Genomic DNA, 10,849 nt, shown 5'->3' on the forward strand with positions numbered 1-10,849 from the left:
CAAATAATCAGCAGTTCAAACACTTGAATTTCAAACTTATCCCACCGAGACAGCTCAAACAGCAGTAACAATCTAGATCTTTCCAGGAAGTGAGGGTAGAGCCCCTGGCATTCCTCCTGAGAGCCCTGTGTTAGGCCCTAGAAGTATCTGCCGCTGCTGCAGTTGCTGCTGTTGCTCCATTTGCAACTTCTCGGTCTCAAAGACAACGGGAAGAACCAGGATCATAAAGGAAGTGGTCCCAATCCACAAGGCTGCCCTGGAAAACCTGTACATTTTTTGAGCCACAAAGAGGGAAAGATCAAAAGTGGCTCCGGCCGCGGACCGGACCCTCTCCGGAAACATCTCCGTCAGGCCCCATAGTCTCTCCGACAGGGTCTCATCTAGCTCCTCATCGTCGTCCTCCTCCAGCTCCTCCTCAGGCTTCTCCGCGTCGCCTTTCGGGAGCAATTCGTCCGGGGACTGGGGTTCCCCGGCACCGGCAGCAGCAACGGCGGCGGCCATGACTGTAGGCTCTATTCTTTTTCTAAGGGATCATTTCAGGTATAGCTGTACTCATTGTCCATAAGAATAGCCTTAGGCTGAGGGAAAAGTTGAGGAGATGGTGTTCTGAGCTGCCTTTCAACTCTACCCAGCCTGTGGTTTCAGGCAGCTTACCAAGGTTTGTATGAATGGCACTCAGAAGTAGCTATGGGCCAATTAATCGAGTCAACCTAATCTGTCTAGTCTTTACAAAGCCTTGAAATGGGCACCCAAAATGAATCTCTTCTGGATCCATCAGCAAATGACCAACTCCCTCCCCAAAGTGCCAACTCAAGTTCCTGTGCTCTGTCTTCCATGGGCCTGAAGACCCTATACGGTTCAGCATTAGTTAATCATTGGCCAATAGATTTACTCCTTATTTCTTTATTTATGAGTAATTAACACAACTGCCATAAATTTCCAGTTCCCACTGATATAATGTTTTCAGATATGTTTTCTTTCTTTCATTGACTAAAAAACTCACAGCACTTTGAAAACAAATTGAGTATTACTTAAATTTCTTAAGATGTTTCACAGCGGTTTTATCTGTTTTAAAAATGTTTAAATTGTGCGTGTGTGTGTGTGTGTGTGTGTGTGTGTGTGTGTTTTGGGGTCAAGAAATCATCTGTATTGAGCCCTGGTTCAATCCACTATGGAATTATTATTGAAACTGGCCCAATTGTCCCATAGAAGTGATCTTTACAGTCTTTTAAAATAAAAATACTAAAATTGACCCAGGTCTTGAGATTAAAACTTACATTTGGCCCTCCCTCAGGAAACTCACCCTCAGGACTCCTGAATAGTATCAAGGAACTGAAACTCACCAGATCCTCACATTCAGGCAGTGAGAAACCAGGTCCCTCATCCCTCATGATTTCCTTACCCCTCCCTAATTCCTGTTTACCCAATGTAGTTACATTCCTTTCCTGCTACATAAACCCCAATTGTAGTCAGTCAGGAGATGGATTTGAGACTGAAGTGCCATCTCCTCAGCTGCAGCACCCAAATAAAAGCCATCTTTCCTGGCAATACTTGCTGTCTCACTGATTGGCTTTCTATGCAGCCAGCAGCAGGACCTAGACTGAAACCCTGGTGTTTGAGTAACATTATCTCCACCTTGTAAATAGGCCAATGTTAAAGAGAGGTGAAGTGCTCTAGGGTTGTAAGAATAAATCATGTTAGAACCAACACAACAATGCTGGTCTCCAGCCTCCTAATGTTATGTTTCTTTCGATTACACCCTGATGTTTTTTCTACCATCAACAACTAAAGTGGCACATCCAAAATTTAACAAAAATAATAGGCAACAAACCATTATTTAAGGCAAGGACTTAAGCCATAGGCTGCCATTTACTTTGCCAAATGAACCTGGTAATGTCACTTCATCTCCCTGTGCCTAAATTTTCATATTCATAAAAGAGAGATGATAATTCCTTAGTGGGTTGCTGAGAGGATTAAATACATTACTATGTGTAAAGTTCTTAGTCCAGAACTTGGCTCCAATCAATCGCCATTTAAGTATTTGCTCTTACTATTGCCATCCCTACTCTCAACTTGTTCCTACTTTTCTTTTGGGGATTAAATGGCATTATCATCTTTCCTCATCGGACAAGCTAAGAACCTTAGAGACATCCTTAATAACTACTCATCCTGTTACCTCTTCTTTCTTACCTCCCAGTCTTTGGATTATGAAGTCTCCTTCATTCTATCATCTAAATATCTATTAAATCCACTTTTTACTCAGCATCCTCTCTGACAAGGCTATACAGTTTAGTCCTATTCCTCTCACCTGGACTATTTCAAATACCTCCTCACTGATCTCTCTTCCAACCAACTTTGCTCACTCCATGATGTAACATCCTTTAAAGTATCCTACCATATTACTCCCTGCTTCAAAACTTCCAGTAGCTTCCACATTGTGTCAGCCGGGCTGGCATCACAATCATTCTGACCAAGTCCAGCTCCACCATCAAAGATTCTAATTTAGTAGGTCTAGAATGGGACCTAGGAATCTATTTTGTGTGTACTCCCCCACCTGATTCTACAGATCAATATTTGAGAATCATTGGAAAGGATATTCATTAGAATGTCTTATGAAGTTCTTCCAAAATCTTACTCCCAACTCCAGGGAAATGAAATGTCATCTTTCCCCTTGAAGTTTTCTTTGACTGAATTTTTCCTTCTTCTGTGTTCCCACAGCTCTGTATGCATAGCTCTCAAAATGATAACTGTTATATCACACTTTCATTATATTTGTACCCCTGGGTCCCCAACTTGCAGGGACAACCTCATGGGCACACAACCTGTGCGGTCACACAGGGCCCTACACTCAGAAGGGCCCTACACTCAGAAGGTCCCTACCCTTGGCTTAATGCTCTGCTATCACCATCCTGATATTCTTAATAATTGTTGAACAAGGGACACCTCATTTTCACTTTGCACTGGGTCCTGCAAATTATGTACTCAGCACTGCCACTCGATTGTGAGCTCCTTGAAAACAGAAGCTATTTGCTATTCTTTCAAATTCCTCCTTAGTTAGCACAGAGGACTCCTGGCAAAAAGTAGAGGTTTCTTAAATATTTGTTGAGTTTATACATGAATGGATGAAAAGATAAAGTATCTCATAGAAAAATAGTATAGCATGGCTAATTAACTCGGAAGAATAAGCTTTTCTTATTCTTGGGGGAGAGAGGAACTAACTGATAAAATTCTGAGACTATTGACCATTGACCACTCCAAATAAATAACATAACATTTTCTAGGTTTATTTTTAAATTACTCAAACCACTCCTACTTTGGAGCCCTGCTGCCTCCCTGTTCTCAGAATGCAAAATTGCAGTTAATGGAGCTTGCAATTATGCTATCATGCCCTGAGTTTTTGTGCCAGGCACTGTGTTAAATTCTGAGTGTAATGGGAAGGGGAAAGGAGAAGCCAAGAAAATGTGAAATGAGCAGGGTCACTGTCTTCAAGAAGCAATTAAATTTCACTCCTCTAAAATTTATATCGAAGATGAGTTGACTTCATGGGAGTTCTGCAGCAATGAATCGAGAATAAAGACACTAGACTTGGCCAGTGGCCCAGCTTCCTGAACATTTCAAACGACAAAATGTCTCAGCCTGAACACAATTCCCCCACTATGAGATCTGTGGGTTCACTAGTTAACATTGGCAACTGCCTCGGAGGTGCTCATGGAGCATAATAAACAAGTGGCTATTGAGGTGGGGGAGGTGCTTTTGCTCCCGGGTGTTAGAGAAGAAAAGACGAACATCAGCTATCAAAGTGAGCCGAATAATTGGTGGAAAAAAATGTTCCTAGCTCCTGCTGAAGGCATGACAGGACTTCCAATGTGGCAACGACCACACACCACCCTGCTGCCACATTACGTGTCCGTTGCTAGGTTCTCCAAAATGACACGGAAGTCCAAAAAGAGCTTATCGTACTTTTCCACTATTAGTTTTTAGTTACCCACTACCGGCTGGTACAATATCAGTTACAAAATTAAGAGATTCCAGTTGAAAACATATAAATGCCAATACACATATAAAGATGTGTTCAACTTCAAATCAAGGAAATGTAAAAATAATACAACCACAGAATATCAGTTTTGTATACTGAATGAGCCAAAGTTAAAAAGACTGATAATTTTCAATGTTGGCATGAATGGAGGAGAAAGCAAGTATTCTCAAAAAAGATTGCTGGTCTGATTATAAATGGGTACAACTACAACTTCTGAAGGGTAATTGGGCATGATGTGTTAATCCAAATAGAAAATGCATGCCCCCTTTAAGGCAGTAATAATAATTCTAGGCCTTTATCTTAAGGAAATAATCTGAAAAACAAATAAAAACCTAAGTACAAAGTTGATCATCACAGCCAAAAAAACAAAAAATTAGACATAATACACGTGCAACATGGGAAACCTGCTGATACTGTACAATTCATCCAAACACAACTTGAATATTGAAATAGTTATGTGACACTCTAATTATCAAATACATATATATATCTCCATAAGGCATTTGTAGGTATAATGGAAAGGCTAGTTCTTCTTTTTAAAGTAGAGATAGAATCACTCCATTTTTGTTAAAAAATACATATTGACCAGGTGTGGAGGCTCACTCTTATAATTCCAGCACTCTGGGAGGACAAGGCAGGTGGATCTCTTGGGTCCAGGAGTTTGAGACCAGCCTGGGCAACATGGTGAAACCCCATCTCTACATAAAATACTAGAAAATTAACCAGGCATTGTGGCATGTGCCCATGGTCCTAGCTACTCAGGAGGCTGATGTGGGAGGATCACCTGTGCCTGGGAGATTGAGGGTGTGGTGAGCTACGATTACACCATTGCACTCCAACCCAGACAGAGACCCTCTCTCCAAAAAAAACTAACATTAAAAAATACATATTTCCAAGTACGTGTATGTATTTTTTAAGAATATAAATTTTAAATCAATACAATAATTTTGTTTTGCCATGATGCAAACAAACGGATGATATCCAAAAACAATATTCATATTGTTTTTTCACATGTAGGGGAAAAAGGGAGATTATGAGGTAATAATATGTTCAGTGATGTCCTGGTAAATATTTAACAGCTGGCCTTCAGGTGAGCCAGGGTGGGAGTCCCATTGTAGTATTTACAGATTCCCGTGGCATAAATATCACCAACATTATTTATTTCAAGCTACTAATGTAATGTCACTGAGTTAGGAGTCGGGAAGAAATGGAAAGAAATACAGTTGCACCATGCTGTGTAATACCACTACCTTGTATTTCCATGACACAGATAAATTAGATGCAAATAATCTCAAAAGCATAGATAAGTATGAAGATAGAGCAAAAGAGAAAGTGATGAATTTTATGTTTTTGTTTGTTTGTTTGTTTGTTTTGAGACAGAGTCTCACTTTATCCCCCAGGCTGGACTGCAGTGATACGATCTCAGCTCACTGCAGCCTCAACCTCCTGGACCAAAGCAAGCCTCCCCCCTGAGCCTCTCAAGTAGCTGGGACTACAGGTGCATATCATCACGCCCAGACACTTTTTTTGTATTTTTGTAGACAGGGTTTCACTATGTTGCCCAGGCTGGTCTGAAACTCCTGGGCTCAAGCAATCTGCACACCTCAGCCTCCCAAAGTGCTGGGATTACAGGCGTGAGCCACGGCGCCCAGCCTGCATTTCTTATTGACATGTCTGGTGGTAAACTCATGAAGCATATTTACTTCATTATTTAGATCCTTATTTGTCATTGCAATATTTTACAATAAACATATGTTACCTTTATAATCAGAAAAGAATTCAAAGGGTTTTTTTTTTTTTTTTTTTTGGTCTTATTTGTTAAGGCCTAGGGAAAATATCAGGGGACATTAATTTTAAGTCTCACTGGAACAAAACACTTCCCCAAAAGATTGATTGTGTTAAGGTGTAACTAAAGAGTAATGTTAGAATCAATTAAGCCATATGATACCTTTGCTCAGTCATGGTATAAGGAAACGGTTCTAAAGTCCTTCAAAATAGAAATACAAAACGTCACGACTGAAAGAGATTTGTGCTCCCAGGCATTCTCATACTCACACTTCACAAACAAGGAAGCGGAAAGGTTGGTGTTTTCCCAAAGTATGCACTAGGTAAGTAGAAAATAACCCAGCTCCTCTCCATTTATAAGTAGTCTCTACGGCCTATGAATAAAAGTATACATTCTTGGCCAGGTGCAGTGGCTCATGCCCATAATCCCAGTACTTTGGGAGGCAGAGGCAGGTGGATCACAAGGTCAAGAGATCGAGACCATCCTGGCCAACATGGTGAATCCCTGTCTCTACTAAAAATACAAAAATTAGCTGGGCGTTGTGGCATGAACCTGCAGCCCCAGCTACTCGGGAGACTGAGGCAGGAGAATCACTTGAACCCGGGAGGCAGAGGTGGCAGTGAGCTGAGATCACACCACTGCACTCCAGCCTGGCAACAGGGCAAGACTCTGTCTAAAAAAAAGAAAAAAAAAGAAAAAGTACATATTCCTTTTGGTATAACTGAATGGCAAGAGACGACCTCATTTTTATGGGGTATTATTTATTCAATTGGTTAACTGCTAAGGCCCTGGCTCTTTCTACCTTTATTTAGATAATAGCAGCTCACACTTCACCAGAACTGTATACTTCTCAAAACATGTTCATACGGATTATCCCCACTGATCTTCATGAGAGCTCTGTGAGTCTGGTAGGGGTAAGAAGGACCAGTCCTATTTTACAGGCATAAAAACCGAGGCTAGAGCAGGTAAGCAGCTAGCCCAAGGCCGGTGAGAGCCAGGCCTCCTGTCCTGTCCCAGTGCTCTCCAGGAGTTTCCTCCTCAAAGCCTTTCTGAGGCAGTCATTTAGGTGAACATTCCCCGAAGGGCACTTTCTCACCTTTCCTTCCTTCTCCTTCCAAAAGCCTCTTTCTTCCTTTGGCTCCTGTCTCATTTTGCACTTAAAGATATTACTTTCAGGTCACCTAGGGTTGCTTTTTAGCTCCTGTTTGCTTTTGTTTATTATTATTATTTAATTATTTTTATCTACTTATGTTTGAGACAGCGTCTCTCTCTGTCGCCAGGCTGAAGTGCAGTGGCGCAATCTCGGCTCACTGCAACCTCCGCCTCCCGGGTTCGAGCCATTCTCCTGCCTCAGCCTCCCAACTAGCTGGGACTACAGGTGCACACCAGCCTGCCCAGCTAATTTTTGTATTTTTAGCAGAGATGGGGTTTCACCATGTTGGCCGGGATGATTTCGATCTCTTGATCTCATGATCTGCCTGCCTTGGTCTCCCAAAGTGCTGGGATTACAGGCATTAGCCACCGCGCCCTGACTGTTTTTGTTTTAACTCTAAAATGGAAGATAATTCCAGGCATCTTTAGCCCTCAGAATATTCTTCTTCTTTATTTGACAGGAGGTCTAAACCCTAGAATGTTGTTTTCTCTTGAAATTTGAAGTAATTTCTACCACAAGAGAAATTACATTTGCAAAGTTTCAAGTAAAGTATATTACAAAGCACAAGCCTAAACACTTTGGTGTGACACATTTCTAGACCTGGAAGTCAGAGGAAACAGGCTTATTTAAGATACTCAAATTATCTTGAAGAAAATAGAAACTCAAATTATCTATAACAGAACAGATCCTGAGGAATATAAGAAGACTGGATGTTGATGTTCTCCTTAGCTTTGTTTTATGAAGGAAGGGAACGTGTTCTCTTATGGGTGCAATGTTCTCTGGAAGAACTGGAAGAGGTATCAGTGGGCTATGCTCAGGTCCAGAGACAAAAGAGCTATCAACTTAAACACCACTGTGTGGTACCTCAGCGCCTGGACTTACCGGTTGATGCAACCTTCGGAAAATTCTGTGTGCATCAATTTCCTCATCTTTAAAGTAAGAATCACAGCATCTACCTCATAGGGTTGTGATGAAAACTAAATTAGCTAGTGGCCAAGAAAATGCTGTGTATACTAAAAATCACTACAAAATATGTAGAATATATGTATATATATAGTTTGATAATTTTTAAAGTTTACTGCTCTGGGCAAGGGATAGAGGAGTGAGTTAAAAAGGAACAGAATGTCAGACACAGCAACAGGCAGGTGGCCAGGTTTCTGTAGGCACAAGAGGATGGAGAGCTCAGGAGTGCATACTAATTGCTGCACCTCTGCTGAGACTACTAGCCAAATGACTGCCCACCAGAAAACACAGTGTCCCTTTCCATATTAAAAGCCCTCTCCTAACTGGGCTCCAGATGCATACAAAACTAGGTGGACTTCCTCATGCATCTGATGGTGACGTTATGAAGATGAACTGTTAATGAATTGCTTTGGTGGAATATGTACGCTAGGGAAGAGGTAACAGTTTCCCTACAACCATGAATGTCTTCTGGAAAATAAATGATTCTTATTGACACTTGAAAGACAAATTGTCCAAGAGCAGAAAGGGGTGTACTGAAAAAGAGTGAGTGTATTTCTAAATGAGAGAGAGAGAAAAAAAATGTTTCAGAGGAGGCAGCCTCCGCCTTCTGGTGAAGAGTATTCAAGATGAAGATAAACTTTTCAACTTAATATCGAGAGTAATGAAACATTCACTTCCTAAAGAAAACTCTTTAAAGAAACAAAGACGATATCCAATGTGGGCTAGCAAGTCATTTCTGGTGACATTTGTGGAGGGGCTAAAGACAATTCATTTGGCAGTCAAATCTGAATGAAGTAAAGGATATGGTTAAGAAAGGCACCTGAATTAATGTGCCTTTCACTTCTTTATAATTCTTTCAGCTTTGATAGCAGAAGGGATCTACTCTTGAAAGTCCAAAAAATGTTGTTGCTATAGGAACAGGTAAGCAGATTAGACTTGAAAGACCAGTTTAGGAACAAAGAATTTAATAGTCAGGGCTAAAGCAATTAACCAAGAAAAACATTTTAAGTAAATATCTTTCAGGTTTGTTATTTACATATTAATTCCAGGAAGACAAAATGTTATTATTGAATGAGAGCATCACATTTTAACATTTTAATTACATCATTACTGGCATAAAAGACTATGCTTACACAATTAGCAGAAAGACCTTATTAAACAGAAGTACACATTTCTGACTCTCTCTTGATTACATTGTAATTGAGAAATAGTTTTAAATTCATCCTGAGCATGAGTCATCTTGGATTTTCCTATAGTTCTTGAGATAGGAGTGCATCTAAAATAAAGGAGATAACTAACTACCGAAAGTTTTCTGTAACCAATCTCTATAATGAGGAAGCCACAAAAGTAAAATTCTAGAATAAAATAGAAATGTGTATAGGCTGATAATTGTTAATATTGTATGTCTTCCCTGTCCAACAGACTCAGTGAACAAGCTATGTGAGAAGAGAAGGCTGAAGACCTAGCGGCACTTCTGCTTCTTCCTACCAGGGAATACACTGCTTCTCACATTAGGGATTTCCTAAAATTGTTAGGTGTTTTGAACAGAACTAGCTATACCACTGAGACTCAAACAAGAATCATAAGGTGGCATGGTGCTTCTCTCCCTCTCTGTTTTCTTTAAAAAGAAAACATTATTGACAAGATAAACACAATACTTTCATTCTAGCAAATTTCTGCTGTCAGAGGTTATATTTACAGGATAGAGAGATTTCTTAAACATGACCTTTTCTCAGGTAATACCAGAGTGAAATTGCAGAGAAGTCTGTGTATGTGTGGTGTGTGTGTGTGTGTGTGTCTCGTAGGCTGAGGAGTGGGATGGGAAGAAGGGAATGTGGCTAGAATCTTACCATCTCATTCTCTTCTCCTTCATTGAGCAGAGCGTGCTGGCCCTTCTCAAAGTGTCCCATGAAAGAGTTATTCCACACCTCCTCCCTGACCTTGCTGGGCAGATGCTTCCAGGACGAACTCCAACTCGCCGAGCCACTGAGCCACCGCACCTCCTCAGCTGACTAAAAGAGTTAATGATCCTCCAGGTTAAAACTCCTCCTTGAGCACACACCTTCTCTCAACAAACGACAATACTTGGCAAACTGAACTCCTCCCACAAGTCACCCTCTGCTAGGAGGAATTTCTGGCTGTTCCCTGCTTATTGCGTCCTCTCAGAGCAGCTGTCTCAAAGGAGGCTGCTCCCATGCCGATCTTTTTGTGCCCAACTTACAGGGAAAGAACTCATTGCCTGCCCAGTGCCTGCCAGCCTCAGACTTCTGACTGCAAATCCAACAGGACAATACAGAGTTGGCAGGACCCTTCTCAGGAGCGAGGAGCGGGTGCAAGAACTCCCAGGTCACTGCTTTATTCAGAGGACCTAAGGAATTGGGTTGAGAGGAAGGGCACAGAGCTGCAGATTTTCTCTGATGAATGAAGGCTTCGATCCATAGGTTTCTAATAGTACTCTCATTCAGTTTGCTTACAAAAGGTACAAATTATCACTCATCCTCTTCAAAAGGTATCTGTAATCACATTTCCTGGTATATGCAAAAAACATTCTATTTGAAGTGTATGTGAAATTAAGTTTACTTTTCTGAAACACACGTAGAAAATGAACAAAGGTAACATCAAACTAGTTTAGGTAGTCTCCTTTCACTAAAATACTGATATTCCAGCACTTAACAGAGTCTAGAACTAAAATATTCAAATGACTGCATGGTCAGACTCTTTTTAAATTTGTTTACACATTTATTCAATAAACATTGCCTGAGCACAGGGACTACCTAAAAAAGTTAAGTCATATTTGCTGTCCTCGTGTTGATGTAGGGATTCACACTTCCAAACAAATATGATAGAAAGTGGGTTGTTACTATAAGAGCTGGAACAGAAGCCTAAGATAATGTTAGAAGTCCCAGCGTGG

At 40.8% G+C, this 10,849-nt stretch overlaps 2 protein-coding genes and 1 long non-coding RNA gene across 4 annotated transcripts in view; 1 reads left to right on the forward strand and 2 right to left on the reverse strand.

Moving 5' to 3' along the window:
* The window catches only part of TOMM22 (translocase of outer mitochondrial membrane 22), a 3,407-nt gene extending 2,903 nt beyond the window's left edge, over positions 1-504 (reverse strand). Inside the window, exon 1 of one of the 2 annotated variants that reach the window (XM_017873454.1) lies at positions 148-504. In XM_017873454.1, coding sequence (XP_017728943.1) covers positions 148-501 — 354 coding nt within the window. In that variant the 5' untranslated portion in view covers positions 502-504. Of the gene's footprint in view, positions 1-9 lie in introns of those variants that run through there. The other variant, XM_017873453.1, reaches the window with a different exon arrangement.
* The window catches only part of ATP13A4 (ATPase 13A4), a 161,816-nt gene extending 151,537 nt beyond the window's left edge, over positions 1-10,279 (reverse strand). Inside the window, exons 1-2 of the mRNA XM_017873452.1 lie at positions 10,160-10,279; positions 9,789-9,950 (exon numbers count right to left, since the gene is read on the reverse strand). Coding sequence (XP_017728941.1) covers positions 9,789-9,950; positions 10,160-10,174 — 177 coding nt within the window. The 5' untranslated portion in view covers positions 10,175-10,279. The remainder of the gene's footprint in view (positions 1-9,788; positions 9,951-10,159) is intronic.
* Positions 8,504-10,641, forward strand: LOC108530498 (uncharacterized). Its single transcript, XR_001885856.1, has 3 exons — positions 8,504-8,596; positions 8,799-8,859; positions 9,361-10,641. It is a non-coding gene; the product is annotated as an uncharacterized LOC108530498 (long non-coding RNA).
* The last annotated feature ends 208 nt before the right edge of the window (positions 10,642-10,849 follow it).

Source organism: Rhinopithecus bieti, unplaced genomic scaffold (genome assembly GCF_001698545.2).
Source record: "Rhinopithecus bieti isolate Rb0 unplaced genomic scaffold, ASM169854v2 scaffold_5626, whole genome shotgun sequence".
NCBI lineage: Eukaryota > Metazoa > Chordata > Mammalia > Primates > Cercopithecidae > Rhinopithecus > Rhinopithecus bieti.